Source organism: Canis lupus, chromosome 16 (genome assembly GCF_011100685.1).
Source record: "Canis lupus familiaris isolate Mischka breed German Shepherd chromosome 16, alternate assembly UU_Cfam_GSD_1.0, whole genome shotgun sequence".
Taxonomy (NCBI): Eukaryota; Metazoa; Chordata; class Mammalia; order Carnivora; family Canidae; genus Canis; species Canis lupus.
Window position 1 is genome coordinate 7,481,391 of NC_049237.1, and position 24,643 is coordinate 7,506,033.

At 48.2% G+C, this 24,643-nt stretch overlaps 1 protein-coding gene and 1 long non-coding RNA gene across 2 annotated transcripts in view; one reads left to right on the forward strand and one right to left on the reverse strand.

Annotated features, from left to right (window-relative positions):
* Positions 1 to 1,278: 1,278 nt before the first annotated feature.
* The window catches only part of TMEM178B (transmembrane protein 178B), a 342,516-nt gene continuing 319,151 nt past the window's right edge, over positions 1,279 to 24,643 (reverse strand). The window contains exon 4 of the mRNA XM_038559382.1: positions 1,279 to 11,065. Coding sequence (XP_038415310.1) covers positions 10,815 to 11,065 — 251 coding nt within the window. The 3' untranslated portion in view covers positions 1,279 to 10,814. The remainder of the gene's footprint in view (positions 11,066 to 24,643) is intronic.
* On the forward strand, positions 7,197 to 11,471 carry LOC119869551. Its single transcript, XR_005371233.1, has 3 exons — positions 7,197 to 7,438; positions 7,818 to 7,896; positions 11,192 to 11,471. It is a non-coding gene; the product is annotated as an uncharacterized LOC119869551 (long non-coding RNA).

Consider the following 24,643-nt stretch of genomic DNA (forward strand, 5'->3'; position numbering starts at 1 on the left):
TCTCTACTTATGACCCTTCCCCACCCATTCTGTAAGGCACTTACTTACCTTTGACCCGTACTTACTTTTTGAAACGTTTTACTGCTCATTTCCATCGCCTCCAAGGTGATGATGATAATTCTTGATCTTTTTTCTTTTTAAATTCCACTGCCTACATGAGTGTTCCTTTTTCAGGTTACATCTACGCAGGTCTTCCAGGACAATGTCCAGCACTATGCACGTCTTTTGCCAGAGGCTATGAGCCATGGCACCAGCGACGATCATGAAGATTAGACACTTGCCCGCTCGACCACTACTCGGATGCACCACAAAGATGCAGGGACACTCTCAGTGCGGGATCCTCCCCCTTTTGGTCTGCCCAGCATCATATGGCTCCTCCTGTGTCTGGAGAACTATCTGATCTTGGTGGGAGGCAGAGCTTACCACCAGAGACAGAAATAAGAGGCTCTGGGCCTGTTTCCTGCACTCCCTGGGCTGGCGCACTCACCTAAGATTCTGACTCTGGGGCTACCCCCTGAAGGGTGGAGGGACCCGGGAGCCCATCGAGGTGAAGGTGGTGGCAGAGGCAGCCCCGGAGGGTCTCGGGGAGTCCCACAGCAGCATTGGCAGGAGTCCGGGTTAGCCTGGGGTGTGACTCTGGCTCTCTAGCTGCTTCCTCCTGCCTCTGCTATGGGCTTCATGCTTTTCAGTAAATTACTTTTCCACTTGCACCAGATGGAGCCAGTTTCTTTGCTTAAAACTTCGCAATGTCGACTGACACATAATGCCCTTTAACACGCATGTGCCTCCCACTGTCTTCTTTCCGAGCTGTCCTCCCCGGGGAAGGAGCCAGACACTTTTAAAAGGCACATGGGTGGATGGGAACTGTGATTCTAAGCGAGGGGCAGAGATGATGAAGGCTGAGAGAGAAGTCTCTCTCCTCGCTGACGGCTGGGAAAGAGGCTTAGGGCTTAGAACATAACCAGCCATTCCAGCATCTTACAAAGCTTTCTTCAAAAAGTTACTAATGCCAACAAAGGAGAAAAAGAACAATAGTTTCCTTCTCTTCTGTATTACTCTCCAAATCCTGCTCTCACCAAACTCTAAAAGCACGTACCTTTGGCTTACACATTTCTTGAAATGTTTATGGTCTATTTCCTCCAGGATTAGTCTTCAATCTGCTATCTATAGAGAGCTGTTCTATTTTTTTTTTTCTATACCAACCCTGAGGGGAAATTATGGCTCTCCTCCACCAAACACTGCAGCATCGCCCCCTCTCCCCCAAGCAGACACAATTACTTAAAACACACAACATGATCTTCTTTATTTAATTGTTTAATCAGTTTACATTCCACAACTGACAGATTATTTATTTTATTTTTTTCCATGAACAAGTCATTGAATTATTACCAGACACTTTTTTTTTCTTCGATCGATGATGGAAAGACGATATTTCTGCCAATTTGAAAAAGAAAATTGCAAGATGGAGTGTCAGTGAAGTCCCCCAAATGCTCTCTGCTTCCTCAGTCCTTGCAAAAATCACGGGAACCTGGCAATTTCCCTTTTCATCCCCCCCCCCCCACTTCCCACTTTCCTGTTACATTCACCTCTCCGAAGAGTACAATTGTCTCGAGATCTGGTTTGGATCACCTTTCCTGTAATTAATTAATTATGAGAAGTAACAGACAGCACAATAGAGCTGATAAGATGTAGCATTCTTGTTAAGATGAAACAACACATTTATTCACATCGTATCAGAATGAATTAACAGAATATTTAATCTTATTTTAGCACCAATAACCACAGGAATTTGCTACCTCCCAGGGCAGAGGCGGTGTTGGGATCCTGCAGTACACACCACTCCTTGTCTAACCAGTCAGAAAGCACTAGGCAAATGAAGGGTAAATTTGTAGAAATCTATATTGACCAAGCAATAATCTGGTGGACCATAAACACTCCAGGTGTTCGAGAGTTTTGTCAGTTATGATCCCTGTCTAATGACCATATAGAAAACATACTCACCAAAGGGGCTCATTTTCTTTCACTTGGTAACACAGGGCTCAGAATGTTCTATTTTAAATGAGTTAAATCTTGTCATACTGGCTCTTTGAAATGCTTTGAGTATGCCCAGGGGTGGCTTGCTTGCATTTTATCCTGTTCTCTGTGCTAAGATCTCGGAAAACTGTCTTCTTCCCCATCCACCCCCACCCCACACAAAAGAGGTTTCTTCGCATCTAAGGAAGGTCTCTAGTCAGGGAGGACAGATAGGCAGTGGCGGCCTGAGTCCCAGTGCAAAGGACAGAACCTGTCATCACCACAACCTCCTAGAAAACCCAGTCTTGCCTGTAGTCACTGCTATCTCCAGCGGATCCCCTTTTAGCACTTGACTTAAAGATACAAATGTAAGGAAATTAAGGGGCTGAAAGGAACAGCTCTGAATATTGGTGAGATGTTCTTAGCAGATGATTGGACTAGATGACAAAATGGTGTGTTCATTATTCTTGACCAAGAGGAGGCCTGTCTAGCCCCCCTCACCACTGTACGATAAAGGGCATGTGCATAGGGATAAGTTGGTGCTCTCATAGCTGAAGAAAGTGACCTGCTCTAGCCTCTAGAACTTTGAGGAGTCATTGGCGCCATGCCCAGGGGCAGTGCTGACACCCTGTGGGGCACAGGTGACATGTATTTGACAAGCGATAGTCCTCTCTGACTAAGCAGGTGAAGCAGAATTTCAGGGGTTAGGATAGCAGACTGGCTGCCCCTGCTGTGCTCTACTCTGAGCCAACACCAACCTCTGGCCTCTATCACCTGGGAGATCCGAGTGACTCATGGGGGAGGGGGTCCGATTAGACATCTTAACAAAGAGTCTCAATCTTTGCTGTCCTATATGGTAGCCAGGTGCCATGTGTGGCTGTTGAACACTGGAGATGTGCCTGGTCCAAACTGCAATGCTTTCTAAGAATAAAGTGCCCATTGGATTTCAAAGACTTCATTAAAAGGAAACGGATGTAAGATATCTCAGTAATGTTTTATATTGATTCCACGTTAAAATAATAGTTTTGGCATGTTGGGTGGAAACGTGTTAAAATTACTTTCAACTGTTTATTCGGACTTTTAAAACTGGGGCCACTAGGATATTTAAAATTGCATATGCGGCTTACATTCTATCTCTGTTGGACAGCACTGGTCTAAATTGCCTTCCTGACACCGGTCCCGGAGTGATGATCACTGCGGACCATCAGAAAGGAGGAAGGCTTGGATTATAGGCCCCACCTCAGGGCACCTCATCTTCTCAGTCCGAGGGGAGGCACCTCCTTGTGCTGTAGGATTCCCCGTCCTTCTTTCCTACTTCCTGCTACTTCCCTGCCTCTCAGGGCTTCCTGTTTCATCCTTGCCATGCTGAGGATGCTCTGGTAATTCTCCCATTACCCCTTCCCAAAGCTTTCTTTATCTTACCTCCATAGGCAACTCACGTCTGCTGCCCACGGCCTGTACCCCACCACCCACTAGGGCTGTCTTCCTTCTGCTTGGCAGCATCCCTTAGCCAGCCTCCCTGCTTCTGACATCACAAGCCATGTTTGTACAGTGAGTCACAGATTACAAAGCAATTCACAGGCACCATCTCCTTTGATACTCTCCTACCCCAGCTGGCAAAACTCTGTCAGGATAGTAAAATGAGAATGGCAAAGTGGGTGGGAAAAGGCATCTGAGAACAAAAAGGTAGATCAAAGGCTTTGGACTGGAGCACAAACTGGCTGTTAGCTTGAGGTTACTTTCTGCGGAGTGAGAGGGGCAAGAGGAGCATGGAATAACTCTCCAAACGGACCTCCAGGGGGGAAGCACACGCACCTGCGTGGGCCGAAGCCTCTAAGGATAGCAGCAGAATGGCCAAGGAGACGTGGTGCCCCAGGGGCCCCAGGAGCCCCCTGCTCCCCATTTGGCTGAGAGGACACAGAGACAGTGAGGTAACAAGACTCGCCTGAGGCCCCCAGTGAGCCGGTGACAAAGCTACGAATGCAAACCCAGGATCAGGTCTTTGCAGTGACCTTCGTGATGACCTTCGCCCTTCAGACTTGGATGACTTGCTTTGACTTTCTGGAAAATATATTTTACTTTAAAGGCAAAAAGCTTTAGAACAGAGGGTCCCAAGCAGACACTAGTGACTGTCAAGAGAAGCAACCAGAAAAAACAACAACAACAACAACAACAACTCCTGTGCCAACGGCTTCCTTCCCTTCAAATCCCACCTGGAGTCAGGATTCTAGGGCAGTCTACGTAAGTCCTCCAAAAACTGAGGGCTACGTCAATGCGTGTGTCTAGTCTCAATACCCTCCCCCTTATTTTCAGTTTCCACTTTTATTTGTACATTTTTACAAATAGTCTTAGATCTAAAACAGTCACACCATGGGTGGGAGTGGGAAAGTAGTCTGAGAATGAGTTAGTGAAAGCTCCCTATGTGAAAGGCATCATCACATCCACAACGACACAGACACACCAAAACATTCAGGCTTGAGAGGGTCTCCAGGAGATGGGGAAAGAAGGGAGAGGTTTGGCCGGAGGGAGTCAGGGGAGACAGAAGAGAGAGACACAAGAGTTCCCCAAGGAGCAACACTCAGTCCTTGGAAATGAAGAATAGGATTACAGTTGCCAAAGTTGGCATCTGTCAAAGTGAGGCCAGGTTTGAGCTACCACTGTGCACCCCTCCATGCTTACACCCAATTTTCTGCTTCTCAAGAGTGAACAAACACCCCCTGTGGTTGGGTAGGCCCCCCATTCTTGGTTGGGCCCTATCCTTATAGTGAGCAAGGACTTGGACTTCTCTTAGAGAAGGTCTCACAGTAACATTGAAACCAGATCCCCTGCAAAGCACAAAGTGTGCAGACCCTTTTGGAAGTGCATTCTTGTCTAGAACCTAGGATTCAGTTTTTCCCAAATAGGATCACACCCAGAACATCTCCTAGTGAATGCACCATCCAAAGGACTTCCTATGAGAACCCATATGCTTTTGATGAAGCCATCTGCTTTACCAACTGACAAGAGAAAGAAGATTCCAGTTCTTTGAAACTGGTTCCCATCTTAAACTTCAAAGACCATTAAAAAATGTTTCAGACCCTGATCTGTTCCCACTGCTAGGGCATGTACAGCCACAAATCATGTTTGAAGAAAAGAGAAAAAAAAAAAAGGCATTGACCCCATGCCTTGCTTAATAGTTAACTGTGTTAGCACATATATGCTACTTGCTTCAGATGGTTTACTCATTCCGTGACCTCTGGGAATAATCGAGAGGGATTAAGAGTGCCCTTTGCAAAATTGGCTTTGGACAAAAGGAAGGAAGCCTGAGAATGGGTAAATTAAGGAGCCAACCTCTGTGAGGGACTCGAATGATAAAACAATCCCACGTGCTGAAGCTGGATTGAACGGCCCTATCTGGTGGCCAAGATGACCGCTCACTCCCAATTGTCCTTCCAGCAGTGAGGACCAGACATCACACAGAAGAATTCCGCATGATGGGGGCTCTGCTGCTGCAGGATCATTTGAACAATGCGTGATTTATGTGACACGTCATGTTTGCAAATCACTTTGCAATTTCCTTGTCACCCTTAATATACCATGAGGTAAAGTGTTATCACTATCCTCATTTTGTGGATGAGGAAGTTCAAGTATGGAGAAGACACAGTGCCCAGAGTCACAAATCATTTAGTGCAGAGCTGAAATGAACTTTACAGTAACTGCACTATAGATGTGCAGCTTAATTAGTGAGTTACTCTGGCTTCAGTGCTCTTACACCTATAATTAGGTTGAGAAAGCACTCAAAAGAAAGAAAAAGAAAGAAAGAAAGAAAGAAAGAAAGAAAGAAAGAAAGAAAGAAAGAAAGAAAGAAAGAGAAAGAAAAAATACCAAAGCAGGAATCTTTTCACTCTGTTCTGCTCATCTCTAAGCTCTGGCACTGACTTTTTCGAAAAGTCTCTCTGTGGTCTTTCGGGGCTCAGAGCCCTGTGCTCCTTCTGTTATGAACACAGGGTCAAGTCCATGCAGACCAGTGCGGTTCTGTGGTCTGGGACTACATTCCTAGCCCCAGTTGCCAACCCAAGACAACCACTGACCGTGGAAGTGCTGGGGCTGTGACCATCATGATGCCCCTGAGTGATGGAATTATAAACAATCCTTTAGTCTTTTTTTTTTTTTTTGTACTTTATTTTTCTAATTTTCTACAGTTTCCTATTGTTCAGAAAAAGTAATCCAACAGCCAATAACAATGTAATCTATGAACTAACAATAATGTTTTAGGAGACATTTTGCACCATGGAGGCATCAATGGAAAGAGTGCAAACAAAGCCCACCAAGTTGACTGCTTTGAGAGACGCCAGAATCTTTTGTGTCTATCAACTCAGGTGGGCTTGTTTAAAAACCTGTCCCCTTACTTTATTGGATACCAGCTAGAAGATGGCATGGAAGCCAACCTGCCTGGTATGCACCCATGATTTCTAAACACAGTGAAATCACCTCTCACTATGACTCATCATATTTCCCTGGAAGGGGCTGGATTTGTCCACTGGGATGGTCAGCCCCTGGAGTGGAAGGAAAATTCTCAGAAAAGGCAGCTTCCCTTTAGCTGTAAGAATCAGCCAAGCAACCCACACAAACTACCCCAAAGATGACCAGAGTGTATTTCTTCCCGCTCCCTCCCCTCAGATACTTGAAAACCAGTTAATTAATGCTCCCAGAATACGTCAGGGGAAGACAGAGTCAATGGCTCTGGGTATTGTACTTGATTTCATTATTCTGAGTCTGACTCAGGTGGGCAGCATTAGGGATCTAAGCAGCACATCCCCCATTAAATCAGAACTACACATGGTTCATTTGAGATCTCTTCTCATGACTGTGGATGACTGTTATGAGGTAGGGCCCATCCATACTCAAGAGTTCCAGGATATTGTCTCCCCTTACAAAAGGAAGGGCAAACATTGTTAGGGGAAACCACCCCCCTCCCAACAAGAGAAGATGCCAGAATGGGCTCAGGGTGCTGCATATGGACATGTGATCAAGGAAGGCTTTGTCTTTATTTGGTGGAGATGTTGAGTCTTCCTAACTTTATGATCCCTGAAGCTGAAAGGATATAGTTATTGAAAGGCTTTCAGAAGGATTGAGGCTGGAATAGGCACATTAAAAAAATTCTGTTTTATATTTTTATGCCAGGAAGCCACTGATCTCCTCTGGAAGCCCACAGCCACAACAAATGAGGAAGGGGGCTACTTGAAGAGTATGAGCGTCTCCAGAAACAGATTCCTAAACTATTCTAACTGATCAACTACTTTAAATTGATGCAGAAGGAAAGTGGAAGTGAGTGGAGAGAGGAAGAGGAAACACGAAGAAACCAAAGCTCTCAAAGTGGGGAGAAAAAGAGATAGGACCTCTTCCCAGGCAGACACTCCACTTGCCTGAATCCTCAATCTCGTAGGTAAGGAGGGAAATGAAAGCCGCCTCCCACAGAGCTCAGAACACATACATGGTCAGAGACCTTGCATGCACAATCTGTAAGAAATTAAACTTGACCTGGGGTCGGGGCTGGGGCTTTAATGAGGCTGCTAACCCTAAATCCCATCAGAAGGTTGGGTTCTACTTTGACTTGAAGTTGGCAGGGGCTCCAGCCTCCTTCTCCTTCTCTGCCCCCTCCTTCTCCATCAGCCAAACCACTGCATCAGTGATAGTGTGGGGCAGCAGGTCTTAACCTGGATCCCTATGTTGGAGGGGTCAAGGTCACCGGGGCAAGGACTTGCCATGTGTATGGGGCTTCCATCCTGATCATATGGCTTACGCTTTGAATTGGTCCCAAGCAGGATCAGACCTCAGCGTGTATCTGTTCCTACCCTGGCCCCACTACCAAAGCAGCAGCTCAAAGCTCCTGTTCTCCTGATGGTGAGTTAAGCCCAGGTGGTTGACTTCTTTCTTAGGAATCTCTTAACACTTCAGGAAAGTATTGAAGGGACACAATAAGCGGTATTAAGGATCGATCATAAAGATGAGTAGCTGGAAAGAGTGGCTGATCCATTTCTGGCAAGCATGGGATTAAAAAAAAGAAGGTATAAATAGTTACAGGTCGGTGAAGCAGTATCTTCAAACATGGCTACTTAAGAAAAGTTTAAGTGATAGCAAGTTGCCCCCTTTAGAATTTTTTCCCCCATTTTCCTGCTGGAAAACAGCTGGAGTTTGGGTCTGGTCACAGACAAGCCCTCTGGCCTCAAACAGATGCTCATGGGCCCCTGCCTCTCCCTGCTGGGCAGAGCCCACTCAAGATACTTCTTGGCAGGAAGACACAAGGCCTCTCAATCTGAGCTGCTTCTCACTCTTGCTCAAGCCCTAGTATGCCTTGAAGGGGGAAACGCAACTCTTCAAGGAGAAAATTTTAAAAATTCTGTATACAATAGAAAAATTGGGTTTTCTTGAAAATGAGTTCTCTTCCTATAGAATAAACCCTTTATTTTAAAAATTCTTAGAAGCCCAATTGGAAGGTACTAGCATTTCCTGCTCCACACCTTACCCCTCATCTCTCAGCACACCCATACAAGAGGCACACACACACGAGATCTTTTGCAGAAGCTGACCAATGTCGCTGGGAAGGAAGCCTTGAGTGGTATATCCACAGCTGCATCCAGGTTATATTGACACAAACACACAGAAAATGCACCAGAGAGCTACACTTTTACAGAGACCCTCATTCAGGCCATTCATGCACATGGGATGTCCTATGTGGATGTGCATTACACACACACACACACACACACACACACACACACACACACACTGTCCAAAAGAGCAGATGAGGAGGCAGGCAGGACTTGTAGCCTTGTGGGTGGAGGAGGGAGAGGTGGTTAGTGGGTGAGGAAAGGTGAGGACTGGTAGGAAGACAGATCAGAAGACAGGGAGATGGAACAGGTGCTTGGACGGGAAGGAAGGCTATTGAGCTGTTGGCAAAGTGCCCAAAGCACATTTATTTATGAAGCAACTGAATTCTCAGCTACGTGCTTGACCCATGACTGTACAGCCTAGGGATTCACTTTTTGCCTCCCCAAGGCTGCTCAGCCGCAGCAGGGTCACCGAGGTGACGGTCAGCTGCTCCTGCCCACTCTTCCCAGCAGACTCTCGTCCCTACAGCTTCCACGACTCTGGCTGACTTCGTGGTTTGCCAACACCTGCAGGGCCAATTTGCTCAAGTGAGCCTGAGACACTGGGCTGGATTTGTGCCACCTCTGTTTGGGTGCTAGCCACTAAGACGGCTATTTTGGGATGCATGGCCTTGAATATCAAGAGGAAAAGGAAGAAGATGGAAAGAGTCAAGAGTTCTCCATTAATTTACACAATATCATACAAACTCGAGCCCATGGGACATGGAGGTGCTTTCTCTGCATGGGACCCATTTTCTTTCATCTGTACAGAGGTTGCCCCTCGGAAAGGGGTAGATGTCCAGTGACAAAGGACAGCTTCCATGATGGGGAGTGAAGGTCTGGTTTGGTACACGTACTTGTACAACAGCAACAGAGGCAACGTCCCTTCTCCCTCCTGAACTGTGTTCCCCCTCTTCTCTCATGGCTTTTGTGCCCAGCTTTGTCTTGAACTTCCAGATTTAGAGGACTAAATCCTGTGGCATCCCAGAACTGTGACGTGATGGACCATGGGGCCCTCGGCCCAGCGGTTTTGTTCTCGGTTCTGCCCTCTGGGAATTTCAGCTGCACATACAAATAATAGAAAAATGCAACACAAACGATAAAACCCCACACTCAGGGAACATCCACCACACACACACACACACACACACACACACACACACACACACACACACTCTCCAGGGATCTGAAGCTACGGAACGGGCACCCGCACTGGCTTGGTCCTCGTTATTCTTCCTTGGTCTCGGGCCTCCGGCCTGGGCCACGAAACGACCACAAATGATGGAGACAACAGTCATGATGCAGTATTTCCAATTGAAAAGGTGAAAAGGAGTAAAGGAATCCACCGGGAGTAGTCTCGCACACACGCACACACGCATGCACGCGCACACGCGCACATCACAGCGTTACTCCGAGGCTCTGATCTGCCCTTGCAGGAGTGCAGGTGGGGTCAGGGGCAGGGCGGCCTCTTGTTTAACTGAGTGTAAGGCAGCTGGAAGGTAAGACTGGGTTTTCTGAGCATCCACTGAAGTGTCCTTTTATTGACGTGGATCTTGCCTCTCAGCACATTTGTTCTCTCCCCCTTCCCACATCTACCACTTTGTCCAAAAGTTTGGCAACAAAGAGAAAACTTTCTTGTCGGTCGTTTTCTCCTCCACATCTTGCGTGTCGCTGGTGGGTCAGGGAGGGAATCAGAACAGGAAGATCAGGAGAAGTGGTTCTGCAAATGACCTCAAAGATCTGGTTACATTCTACAAACTAAGGGCTTCGTTTCTCTGCGGTATGATTGGTGTTGGGGTGGTGTCCTCACTGCTGGCCCACGGACGGCACCTCCTCGTCTGTTTCCGTGCCGCTTCAGAACACTGGCACTGTCCCTTCCCTGCCCGTCACCCGTCCTCATGAGTGACAGGAATCAGGACGCTATCACGGGTGGCGATGTTCGTTCTGTCTTCAAGACACCATGGAGCCAAAAGTTAAGAAGTGATGGAAGAGCCACATGATGGGAATGCTTTCCCCATCTCGGTGATGAGGCAACACAAAGTCCAACGAGATGCGGGTGCCTGAGCCAACTCAACTCTACCTTGGCACTGGCATCATCTTGAGTTAGTTTTGTTTTATATATGTATATTATATATATATTTATATATATATATATATGTATGGGTTTGTTTTTTAGCACACTGTCCCATTCTCGGGTCTGGATTTAGGGCAGTTGGTCCTCGGGACAGGTTGGACAGAAGGGGCCAAGGTACAGAAGAATCCCGAGATTAGCGTGAGGCCCAGGCCCCCCCATGCACAGAACATGGACCATCCATAGCCGTGGCTGATGTCATCGGGGAGTCCATACAGGTAGCGTGGGTAGCGTGACAGCTCGAAGTTGATTCCGGCCACACAGGTGCACAGTGAAATGATGCAGAAGGTTCCTGGAGGGCGAGGGAAGGAACCGGGGGGGAGGGGGTAGGGTGAGGGAGAGGGAGAGAGAAAGAGAGAAAGAGAGAGAGAGAGAGAAAGAAGTGAGGTTGACAGCATTTTTCAATTCTCTCAAGTAGGAAAGATGAGACGACCCAGGTATGACCCAGGTACGAGTCGTCTGTGAACGAGATCAATATCTGGAAATATTCACAGAGAGGAGAGTAGCATGAAGAGATCACGGCTTCCTCGTTCTCCAATAATTGCCCAGTCTTGGGAAAACTTGGCAAGTCTCTCCTGTGGGAAAATACCAAATGAGTATTACAGTAGAGTCTCATGTAGGGTGTAGTGGGGCAGAAGAGGACCAATTCATTTTTCTAAAGCAAGGAAGATTCACTGTCTTTCTTGGGAGACACAGAAAACACCCCTGCCCCTAAAGTAGTTTGCTACTTCTTTAAAGAGAAAAACTCTATACTTTCCTATATAAAATGTTCTTATACAACACCGGGTTTGTCTTTAACCCATCCATCAACAAGTCATCCCGATCTTGGGATTCCTTTTCCTTTTGCTGCAAGACAACATTCTGCAAAGTGTTCTCCATGGAACACTGACCCTGGGAGATATTCCTTTACTAAGGGGCAGTGGAGTCAAAATCTCCAGGAAACTCTATATGCGATTTCTTGCCCGTGAAGATTCATCACCCACAGTAGCATGAGCTCATGTGTCTAACCTAGTCTTTTTTTTTTTTTTAAGATTATTTATTCATGAGAGACACGGGGGGGCGGTGGGGTGTGGCAGAGACACAGGCAGAGGGAGAAGCAGGCTCCATGCAGGGACTCATGGACTCAATCCCATGGGATTGGGACTTAATCCCAGATCCCAGGATCACACCCTGAGCCGAAGGCAGATGCTCAACCACTGAGCCACCCAGGCGATCCATCTAACCTAGTCTTATGAGTATTTCCAAAACACACTGAATGATGGGACCTCCACTTTAAAAAAAAAAAAAAAAAGAAGACTCCTAGTGACCTTCAGTGAGAAGAGGTTGCTTTAAGAGAAAGAATGTTATAAAAATGCATAGACTTACAAACCCATTTGTAACCATTAGAGATATGCAGTATACCCAAATTCAAGAGTTCAAGAGCAGAGTCTCCTGTTCCTTCTATCAGCACCGAAAGGGGAGGGAGGGCCCGTGAGTCTGAGAAGGCTGGGTTGGCTCGGCAGAAGAGGGAGAAGCATATATTTTTTTTAAGGGGGTGGGAACAAGAGGAGGGGCATTGTGTTTATATGTATTATAAGACCTCCTTGGCTTCCTGAGGGCCAAGTTTCTTTAAGATCAGACCTTATCTCTTCCAGGCCTCAGGCCCATGAGCATGTGACAGTTTTAATGGCCACAGTGGTAGCAGCCGTACCTAACATTTATTAAGTGTTGTGTGCTAGGAACAGTTAAGTGCTTAACATGTATTGAAACTGTAATCCTTTAAATAAATCTATGCAGTAGGTTATATGATTTTTTTTTAGTAGGTTATATGATTAGCCCTATTTTGTCCCTATCCCTATTTGGTTGAAGAAACTGAGGCCCAGGGAGATTAACCCATCTGTCGGAAATTACACAGGAAGTAACTGGTAGAGCCAGGCTACAACCTCAGGCACGCTAGTGTCAGAGTGTGCAATCTTCTTCTCTGTGCTAAGACTGGTGTCATGCAAGGGGGGGGGGGGCCTCCTGTTGTGCACCTGCGTTCAAGATGATTCTCCACCACTCAGTCTAGGGTAGGGTAGTTTGGAGTCTGGATGGCTTGTTAGAGTGCTGGGCCTACCGCCATAGTTTTTGGTTCATAGGTCTGGGTCCAGCCTGTAAATTTGGATTTGTTTTTCTTTTTTAAGATTTTATTTATTTGAGAGAGAGAAAGAGAGCAGGAGAGAGCAGGAGAGATCACAGAGGCAGAGGGAGAGGGAGAAGCAGACATGCCATTGAGCAGAGAGCCCAAGGCAGGGCTTGATCCCAGGACCCTGAGATCATGACTGGAGCTGAAGGCAAGTACTTAACTGACCGAGCCACCCCAGCTCCCTGAGAATTTGGATTTTGAACAAGGTCTTGGGTGATGCTGATGCCACTGGTCCAGGGACCACACTTTGGGACCACTAAGTCAGGAAAAAGGTTTTATTAGAGAAAGGTGAAACTTAATATTCGAAAGTTCAGATGACAGAGGAAAAAATTCACATGAGCAATACATGCGAAAAACGCTCAATTTTGCCAGTATCCAAAGACTTGAGAAATAAAAACATAGTAAGAGAACATAATCAAATCAGCTGAGTTTTTGTTTTTTGTTTTGCTTTGTTTTTTGATGGTTATTTCCAAAACTAGTGAAGGAGCAGTAAAAGGGACCATCCCACGGACTCCAGGGCACGTGTAAGCTGGTGTTTCCTTCCAGGAAAAGTGATCCTCAAAACATTCATACCTGAAATTTAGTGACTTCCTTTTAGATTAAGAAAGGAACTCCACCTGGGTACAAAGAGTTCGCATCAAGATGTGTGCATGGTGAAGGGTGCCTCTGTGACGTGGCTGTTGGAGGGGGAGCCTGATACCTGGTGAACACGGCTCCTCGAGCTGAGAGGTCTGAGCTTTCAACGGAGTGACTGAGGGTGTTGAGAACTCATGACTCTGCTCTGCATCCCCAGAGACCACTAAGGAGCCCGCTGCAAGGACCAGGAGAAGGGAGCTGGGGGCTGGCGTGGAGGGAGCAGGGAGTAACTGTTTGGTGAACGTTCCTTGTAGAGGCAACCGAAAGCCATGTGTCAGGGATGACCTGGGCTCAGGTGTCCCAGAAATAACATATGTGCGTGTATGTGTGCACGCACAGGTGTGTGTGTATATGTATGCACGCATGCATATGCGTGTGTGCCTGTGTACAAGCGTGTGTGTGTAGTGACCACCATTATACACAAATACATACGGTACCATCATTGCCTTGTAGAACAGGGGTCCCAAACTTTGGGGAGTTACAAAACAACCTAGTCCCTCTTGCTGCTCACTGGGGTTCAGACGGAATCAACAACAGTATCCACAGCGGGGGAGGTTCCACGTTGGCCCTGGGAGTCAGAATCTCTTGGGGGAGAGGATAGAAATCTTTCAGTATGTATATATGTAGGTATTTATAACATATTTTATTTACTTATTCATGAGAGACACAGAGGGAGAGGGAGGGACATAGGAAGAGGGAGAAGCAGGCTCCCTGTGGGGAACCTGATGCGGAACTGGATCCCAGGACCCTGGGATCATGACCAAGCCAAAGGCAGACGCTCAACCATGTAGCCACCCAGGCATTCCGGAAAGCTTTTGGTTTATTTAAAATTTGCTCAGATGGTTCCTATTCATCAGGCTGGTGAGACCCTTGGGTTAGGGCAGAGGGCCTCTGTGTAACCTTGAGACAGAGCCAGGGGAGGGGAGGGGTACAGGTGGTCCAGGAGGAAGGGAGCAGCCTAGGGGGCATGGCCAAAGAGGAGGTGACAGCCTGGAAGTGCTGGCCCTAGTTGCAAATAATCCAAATTCAGACAAACCAGAGCTGGCCTGCTGTGCCTCCAATATGCTACTTTCACTACCTGATTTGGAAATCTGAGTGTGCAGATATAATTTACTAAAATTTAGATTTAGGACAGGAAGTGTGCGAGTGTGTGCGTGCATGCGGAGTTCAACTCTGAGCTGCCCTTGGGATGGTAAGGCACTCCGAACCACGGAAATGGAGCCTCATAGAAGTTCTGAGCTAGAGGGGCACCAGGGTGGCTCAGTGGGTTAAGCTTCAGATTCTTGGTTTTGGCTCAAGCCATGATCTCAGGGTCCTGGGAATGAGCTCTGCACTGGGCTCTGTGCTCAGCATGGAGTCTGCTTGAGATTCTTTCCCTCCGTCTCCCTGCCCCTGCTCTGCTCTCTCTCTCAAATAAATGAATAAAAATCTTTTAAAAAGTTCTGAGCTAGAGCTCTGGACTAAATAATCATCTTATACACTTATATACACTTATACACATCTTACACACTGAAGCTCTGTGTATGAGGAGGTCACCCAAGGACTTTATATAAATCGTATCTACCTAGGATGCTTTTTTTAAAAAATGGTGATATTTCTTCCTATCAAAAGGTGTGCTATCCTCCTGGTTAAATCCAGTGATTTGTTCTCGGGGAGGAGGTCAACCTGCAGAACTGTTGATTTTCCCAAGTTGCCAGTGGTTACAAAAGCTTGCTATATAGGGCTTTAATGGCGTGTTCTGCAAGCAGAGTGGACAGGACGGAAAAGATGTGGTTGATAAATTGAGAGTAAAGAGATTAGGCCCGTGTGGACCTAATTACCAACTGCAAATGGCCCAGCTGGTTGACAGCATACATCTTGTTGTGTTACGTTAATGGGGCTAATTGGGGCTCTTCCTGCCTTAACTTCCCGTCAGTTGTCCTGTGACTTTGGAACCTGTTAAAATTTGTTAACTCTTGTCAATAATCCCTTGGAGGGAGGAAAACTTCTAGGGCCCCCATGAAAGCTGGCCCTGTGAGCCAGTCATCTGAGCAACTTGTTCGGAAATGCCGTGTGACTAAGAGGGAAGAGTTGGAACAGGTGCTGGTAGTTTCCACATAACACTACTGTTCTCTGCTATGACCCAGGACTTAGGTTTTACGTACTTCTGCACTTGTAAATTCAAAATGTGTATTAGTACTTGGCAATGAAAATACGCAGGGGGCCTGGGTGGCTCAGTAGGTTAAGCAGCCAGCTCCTGATCTCAGGGTCCTGGGATCGAGCCCCACATTGGGCTTCATGCTCAGCATGGAGTCTGCTTGGGATTCTCTCTCTCCCTCTGCCTCTGCCCCTGCTCGTGCTCAATCTCTCTCTCAAATAAATAAATCTTAAAAAAAAAATAAAGAGAAATGGATGTATGCGGGTATCTGGTGGATCCTTGATAAATGGATGAATGAATGAATAATGTGTTGCCATTGCTCCTGAGCAGCATCCTTGGACAACCCAGCTCACAAGGGGCTTTGACAAGAGTCCCAGAGCATGGAGGAGACGGAGGCAAAGGTGGGTGAGGACCCTGCCCGACCCAGTTTTCTCAGGTGATGAACTCAACATTCAGATCTGTAAAGTGGCAACTGACTGGGGGATGTGGGGTACAGAACACCCCCCATCCCTTGCTGCCACCACAACTCTCTGGGGTTCTCTGGGGGAACACAGATTCTGAAAGCCTCTGTGGAAACTGTATCTCAGCTGAAGGATGGTGGCCTCCTCTTCCTTCACCCCAAGTACAATGCGAGGTCCTCCGCTCCCCCCAAGTGGTAGATAGGAGACTCTGAAGCTGGGTCTTTGGAATCTTGTCATTTTTATTTCCCGTGAGCACTTACTGAGACCTAAGTGAGGATCCAAGGAATCATGCACAGTCACATCTTCTTAATAATTCCCTCCATGGCTTGGGGGTTGGGCCTAATTGCAATCAGACTCCAGGACTAACTGTAGTCACAACCTGGGAGTTAAGTGAAAAGAACTCTGGCCCAAGCTCTCCCCGTGGAACAAGGTTCTGCTGTGTGCCCCAGACCCGGCTGTAAGAAGCGGCGGTGTAATGCAGGTCCGGGAGGCAGGGATGGCTCCCATATAGCTGTTACATCTAAGTGATGTCGGGTCTGGTGTGTGTGTTGGGGGTGGGGGGGGGAGCATCCCTGTGGCAGTAGCTCCAGGACACAGAACAGCTCATCCGCAAGTATCTGTTGGTGTTTATGTTTACGGTAGATGCTAGGAAGATAAAAAGAGAGTAAGATATGGTCCCTGCTCTTAAGGACCTTTAATAAAATCTAAAATAAAAAGATGTTTTGAAAAAGCTTATCATCTAGTTGGGGATATGAGACATCCATAAATGAAGAGTTGAGGATAAAGTAGAAAGAGCACCAGACTGAGGACCAAGAGGCTGGGGTTTAATGTCAACCCTGAACCCTGGCCCCTTTGGCTGGAAGATCAGAGGTGGAGCAGAGGGCTGTAGGGTCCCTCCCCCATCTAGCAGTCATGGGGAGAAGGGGGAGGAACACCCAGTGGTAGGTGGTAAGGGTCAACTCTGCCCAAGACAATCAAGCTGGGCCAGGGAAGGTTTCCCAAGGAATCCCAAGGATTCTGAAGGATGAACAGGATTTCCCCCAGGTTGCACACAGAAGGGGGTCCTCCCCTGGTCTGGAGAGTGTCCCTCCTCCATCCTCAGCGCCCCCCTTGTCCCAGAGCTCAACGCAGAGACGGCAAGGCATGCCTACGTACCACTGCCCTGTGCCTCTCACCTCCAAAATGTTCCCTGCTCTAGCCTAGTCCAGCATCTGTCATTTCCCACCTGAGCTGCTCTAACAGGTAACTGCCAGCCTGCCTCTGTCCTTGCCCCCAGAGAGTAGCCAGGGCTATTTTTAAAATTTCATCAGATCGTAATTCTCTCCCCAGCTCAAAACCCTCCAACAGTGTCCTATCACACTCAGGATGAAACCCACACTCCTTACCCGACTGGACCCTGCCTCCCTATCTGGCCTCATTTCTCACCTTGACCCCTTCAAATGTCATCCTCCCAGAGAGATCCTCCCTGGCCTCCTTCTAAAATAGTGCCTCCCCGGTGGTTTTCTGGCTGTTGTCTCTGCTCTGCCCCTGGGAGAGGGAGTAGAAGAGGCTTCCGCCCTCTCTCCTCTCTTTGGCCAGAATAGCCCCGCTTTCATCTGTGTCCCCACGAAATTTCATTTGAAGAAAGGAGTCCAGTGATGTCAACATTTCTGAAAAGCACCGGGCTTGTCCATTCGCAGGGGGACCTCAAGGTGTGCCATTTACAGGGACTGAGCTGTGGACAGCAAAGTCCGATGGCTGCTCCCACAGTTGCACGTCTACGCCTTTGGCAGGAAACACTAATCCGTCTTGGGGCACCCGGGTGGCTCAGTGGTTGAGCATCTGCCTTTGGCTCAGGGCGTGATCCTGGGCTCCCAGGATAGAGTCCCACATCGGGCTCCTCCCAGGGAGCTTGCTTCTCCCTCTGCCTGTGTCTCTCATGAATAAATAAATAAAATAAAATAAAGCTAATCAGTCTCAATTCTCATTGCTGCTGGTGCTAGAAGGGGCCTCGGACTCCTAGTCAGCCCCACCCTCCAGGCAGCCAGCTGGTTGGAAGGAGAAGTGACATCTGACTGCCCTTCCCTGTGCCAGGACCCTCCATCCCGTGACCCTTCCCTGTGCCAGGACCCTCCGTGCTGTGAGCCCTCCCTGTGCCAGGACCCTCTGTCCCGTGAGCCCTCCCTGTGCCAGGACCCTCCACCCCATGAGCCCTCCCTGTGCCAGGACCCTCCATCCTGTGACCCTTCCCTGTGCCAGGACCCTCCGTCCTGTGACCCTTCCCTGTGCCAGGACCCTCCGTCCTGTGAGCCCTCCCTGTGCCAGGACCCTCCACCCCGTGACCCCTCCGTATGCCAGGACCCTCAATCGTGTGGACTCGGAGCTCAGGAAGTCCAGCTCAAAGAGACAGCGCCACCCCATGGAGCTGCAGACTGAGAGAGCCTGTGCTGTAAGACCCGCTGGACAGAGGCCTTAGGGTCCAAACCCCGGTAGGGTCCCCGCTGGCGAACCCCACCCGGGAGTGGGAAGGACGGCAGGGAGAGGGAACCACGTCAACATGATGCTTCCTTCTGGTTGCTCAAACCCGCCACCTGCTTCCCTCGAGGGCCCTCCCCACTGCAGCCCTTTCAGGACTCACAAGCACGACGTCACCCCGCGTGTGTCCCGTGGGCCCGGAGAGGACACGGCCCACCTGGCCCACCAGCTCCCCATCCACTCCTCCACATCGCGCCGTCCCTAACTAGCGCTTCCCGGGTTGCCAGATATTAGACTCCCGCCCCCCGCCCCGAGTTTCAGCTTCCGGCTGCTGGACCTCGTCCCCCTGCTGGGGATCCCTTCCCTCCATCTCCAGTGAGGGGCTTCTCATCCGCCTTTCTTTCGTCTCTGCAGACCCGACGTTCCCAAGCTCTCGCCCCACTAATACCCTCCCTGCGGGCGGCCTCACCCTCTTCTCTGACTTGAGCTACCACCACTACTTGATTGATTCCTAGGACCCGTGATATCCTATACTACGTCATTACCATTACGTGTCCCCAGCCCCCAGGGACACAGCTGGTCAGGGTGTTCCCCGGCTACCCGCAGGTTTCCAGCGCTTTCCCCATAAACCCCACTTCCCTTAAGCTCCTGACTTCTTTAGTCTTCCCAAATCTTGCCTCCCTAGTGGGGGGGGTCATCCATCCTAGTTTGCCTGGCAGTTGGGCATGGGGGTGGAGCCCTGGAAGGTGGGATTTTCATCCCCAAACTGGGAAATCCTGAGCTACGTGGGACTACCAGGCACCCTTACAGGTTCCTTCACTGTCCTCCTCCCCACTCTGGTGCCAAGCGATGGTACTGTGACCGTGACCAACTTACTCTTGCTTGTAAATCCATTTAACCATCATGCCCTCACCCGGTGAGGATGGAGACCTCGATGTCTGGAATGCGTTGCTCATGTTGAGAAAGGCCACGCTGGGGTTGCACTGTTTTGGGGGCAGCTAACTCTTGTGTCACCCTGAGATGTCACCAAGGAACACTTAATCGCCAGGCCCGCAGTGGTCCTACACCAGTGCCACCTTAAACCTCCATGAGTTTTAAGCCGATATTCAGAGTTCTGGTGTCAACCCCATCCCTGCTCAGCTCAGCACACTCCCGGAGCACGGGCTGCAGGTGTGTAAGGTATGAGCAGGGCCTCCTGCGTGGCTGCTGCTGTATTAGCACACACAGGAGGGGAGGGGAGGACGTGTGTCTCCACCCCCTTTAAGGATGATCAGAGAAGCCATTGGCAGTAACGCTCCAGCAATGGGCCCTGGGGAGAGAGACAGCATCAAAACTGAGGCCTCAGATGAGGCAGCAGAAATGCTCTTCCTAATTCAAGAGGCCGCCAGCCAGGAAACCGAGGCCCTCGAGAAGATTCTCACAGGAATCCAGGGCAGTTACATATTGTGTGCACAGGCACTCTCCCAAATATCTATTCCTTATGTGACCAAGTGGTGCCCAAAACTCCGCTGGAGTATAATTTCTGCAGCTTTCTAGGGCATGAAATCCATCTGCATGACATTTTCTGTTCCTGGGAATGAGGACTGACGTCTTGGTACCCCTGGGCTCTCGCACCTTCGTTCCCTAGTCGCTCCGGGGAGAAAAGGCCTCTGTTCTGACCCCAGCCCACCCCGCGTGCTGCAAAGTGGTGACTGCAGACCTGCTCTTGGGGGTGTGCACGTCAGGGATGTCTAAGGAGCAGCCCAAGTCCTCCCTCAGACACTCCCCTGTTAGCCCTTCTCTCATCTTTAAAACCATAAAGAAGCAAATCGACAAACAGAAAAAGGATCCCTCCTCCTCCAATGGCAACTGCATCCTAGGAAGCTGATGTATACTAAACCCTTCCTTTGCTGAGATTAAATACCTCGGCAGCATTTAGCTCTCAAGAGCACTTTATAGCTTTGCTCAGACCTGTGTGGAATATAAATTACTGTTGAATTATACACTATTGCATCAGCAGCAGCCAACAGGCAGGCCACGTGGGGTTTTACATTCGAGGTGCCTGAGGGGTTTGTTGGGATGAGGCATGGAGCGGTGGTGACAGGCTCCGGAGAACACACCACAAGGCATGGTGCCCTGAGTTCGGACAAAACCATCCATCACTCTGCAAACTCTGCAAACGCTCTAGGCAGACACACTGCAGGAGTGCTGCCACGCAACACCCCCCTCCCTCCCCGGCAAGCGTGCGTGTGTTCCCAAGGTTGTGTCGACGTGCTACAAGGCTGCTCTATGTCTGGGCCCCGGTTATGCAACATCCCCAACTCAAGCACTGAAACGGACTGGCCCATGCATACAGGTTGGCATCGGTCCTAAAGACAATGCTTCCAGATTCCTAACCTAGAACCTGGAGCCTTATGCTTTCGTTTTCACATATCTACAGGGTGGTCACCAAATCTGAAAGCACTGGTGTCACGGACCGAATCGTGTCCTTGCAAGATTCCTACAGTGAAACCCTACCCCCCGTGCCTCAGAATGCGACTGTGTTTCAGACAAGGCTGTCACAGAGCTGATAAAGTTAAAAGGAGGCTGTTGGGGGGGAGGTCCCTAACCCAAAGACATACAAAGAGACACCAGACAGCTGCACACATAGAGGGAAGACCATGTAAAGAGACAGCAAGAGGGTGGCCGTCTGCAAGCCGACAAAGAGGCCTCAGAGGAGACAACCCCGCTGACGCCTTGATCTTGGACTTCCAGCCTCTGGAACTTTGTGAAAATACATTTCTCTTGTTTAAGCACCCAGTCTGTGGGATTTTGTTTTGGCAGTCCTAGCAATGTAATGCAACAGGTGAATACGTAATAAATGGCTTATTACCGTAACATTATAATCCACGATAAAACAAGACCATCTATGTTTCCAGACTTTATGGCCACCCTGTAGCTAGAAGAGGCATCTCAACATAGCCATATAAAACAATAGCTGCTGGGCATCTCCTGGGTTTTTTTTACCCAGCTAGTCCTCCTCACCTATGTATCTATGTTTATTCCCACTCAATACCCATCAATCCATTTATTTTGGGGGGTATAGACTTAAATTTGATTACAACCTCAATGGGTCTTGTGGCATCTTCACCAAAGACAGAGCCTTTGGAAACTTGTGCAAACATCTCAAGGGCTAAGCAAATGGAAGAGGGCATTGGTGGTGTTCAAGTGCTTCTTGTGATGGGAACTTACTAAGGTCAAAGGACCTTTTTGTCCTGTGTCCTTGACTGGAGTTGGACTTTTCTGTTCTCTACCTATCTACACAGAGCCTTGATGGTCTAAGCCAAGTCCTGTCTCCCAAGAAGCCTTCCCTGAATATGCCCAGCTTAAGATTATTCACAATTTTTCTGAATTCATAAAACTTTCATGATCGGGAACAGGTCACCTGACAATTATAGGGACCCTCTCTCACTCTCTGTTTTAGTTTGTGTTCAGCTAGACTGTCACATTCTCCAGAACTGGCATGGCAGTGATGTCTCCTGCATCACACACAGCACTGAGCATGAACTCCACGCCTCTAGAAGAAATGGACTTCCAGGCTAAATGGCTTTCAAGTGAAAATATGGGCTTTGAAACCTGGAGGGGAACCAAGCTGACACCATATCTGGTCATCCCATTATTTCTTCCTCCTCAATGGTTCTGTGATTGCTGAGGGTTTGTGCACCTGCACACGTGTGTGCCCATGTGCGCACGTGTGCCCATGCAGGTACGCACCTACCCATGTTTCATTGGGCACCCTGGGTTTCAGGAAGCATTTTTACATTCACAGAAATTCCGCATTGGAATAATACGCTCTCTGCAGGATTATTTTGAAAAGCAGTAATAAATGTGAAAAGGCTTATAGAAGTTAAAATTGCTTTCTATATGTAAAGTATAATATTAGAAATGGAAGGCTTTAAGTGAGGGTGAAGAACAACTGTTCTGGAAGACAAGGAGAAAATGCGGTTGCTGTTACCTCTCCATCACCCACTCCACATCCCCCCAGCCCCACCCAGAACTCTTCATTCTGTGGACTTTGTTGAATCAGAACCACAGGATTTGGAAGATCTCAGATCTCAGAATACATTTCCAAGACAGTTCTCCTCAATGACGGAGCTTATCTTTGGGCTCAGAGAGGTTACAGCCTCCAGGAGGGGTTAGATGATGTCACTGGTGGGTTTGTGAAGAAGCTTGTAAACCTATGGTTCAACCAGGATGGGTAAAAGGAAGTAGCCCTAATAGCAGTGTTGGGAATTGCTATGTAATAGAAGTTGGGGACTTTTTGTAGGTGCTATAAAGCTTCTGGTTGGTTCCTCTGGCATACAGGGGTGGCATCTAGAGTTCTCCCAAACTCATTTATTAAACACCTATCATATAGTGGACTGTGAGAGTTATCTTTTTATCATTTTTAATGATCATTTTTAATCGACACAGTTTCTTCTTTTTTTTTTTTTTGTAAAAACACTACCACAATTCTTTCCCATAGGGAAGTCATTCTGAGACCCCAATGATTAATTCAGACATATGTACCTGATTCAAGCCAAGTCTCAGGTGTTTTAACTTCTGTACCTCTTAAGGCTGTGATTACATATGCGTGCATATATGTGCAGCACAGAACACACATTATATAATGCACATAGTAATCTCTGGTTAAATAATTTTTAGACTATTTTTTAATAACAGGACCAGAATACATTTTAGATTATTAAAAAAAAAAAGAGGTCCCAAAGCATATGTGACAGAGCAAACATCTGATTTTGCCTTAACACCTCAAATTGTTTTGATTGCAGAAACATCTGAGAACTATCCATTATATTTGCTCCCACTGTCCCCATTAAAAAAAAATCCCCCCAGAAAAAGCCACCACTGGCCCACTCCACTTCTACCCACCTGCCCTGGGGTATTTAATGTTTCATGGAGCAAAAAGTTGGGAAGAGGGGAGGAGGGTGGTCTGGTGTGAGCCATGAGCTTTCTCTATGGTGGGCATATATGTATGGGTGAGAGAGTCCTAGAAAGACAATGAAACAAGAGTACAGCATCACGTCTTTCTCAATGTGAATCTCTGGAGCTTCCTACCCATCTGGGTCTTGGTTCAGAGCTGAGAGTTGGTGGGATCCAACTGGCTTCTTAACTAAACCGAGAGTGGCATCTACAGCTGTGCAGAAAGGAACATTCTCAAGCTGTGAACAGTGAGCTTCCAAGAGTAAAGCCACTTAGCGCATGCCATCTTCCTGCCACTGTTTCTCTTTTTCTCTACTTCCTTTTCTAGGCCAGCCCTTTCTGTTGGATGACAATGGTCTGTAGAGCAAATGTGGAGAATCTCTAGGGTGGAGGGCAATCTTGTCCCGAGTTTCTTGCTTGAGGCAATGCTTGCAGTCATTCAAAACCTCCTGCAGACCATGTCTGACACTACAGCTTCCTGAATGCTCTGGTCATTGATCTTCCTAAGTAATAGACAAGCCACATCACCCCCCAGGGCCAGCATGAAGCCCAGCACAAGTAGTGTCATCATTACCTACGAATTCCTGTCTTGGTAGTTTAAGGCTCTCTGGCCCAGAGGTACACTAAGGCAGCCTGCACCAGCTTCCTGGTAGAACTGCGGCCAATGGGGATGTGCAGAGTGGGAAGAGAACTCCACCAAGAATCAGAAAATCTTGAGTTCTTGTCCCATTCCTGCCCATGAAGTGGGCAAACCACCTCATCTCTCTGGCCTTGATCCCTCAACCATACAATATGGAGAGAAGGACCAGATCCGCTCCTTCCAGTTAAGTAGAAGGGACCAGTTAAGTGGAGGGAAGGACCGGATCTGGTCCAGGTAAGTGATTCCCTGACTCTCCACATTGGGGTATGACAGTTCCCTTCTCTCTGAACTGCTCTAGGACAGGCTGCCAGTTATTCTGTCAAACGTGAGCCACCTGGAGAGAAGACATCGCTTCTCACCTCCTGACATGCACAGAAGGGCTGGTGGATGAGACCATCAGATGCCATTACTCGACATCAATGTGCATATGAGGCTCTGCT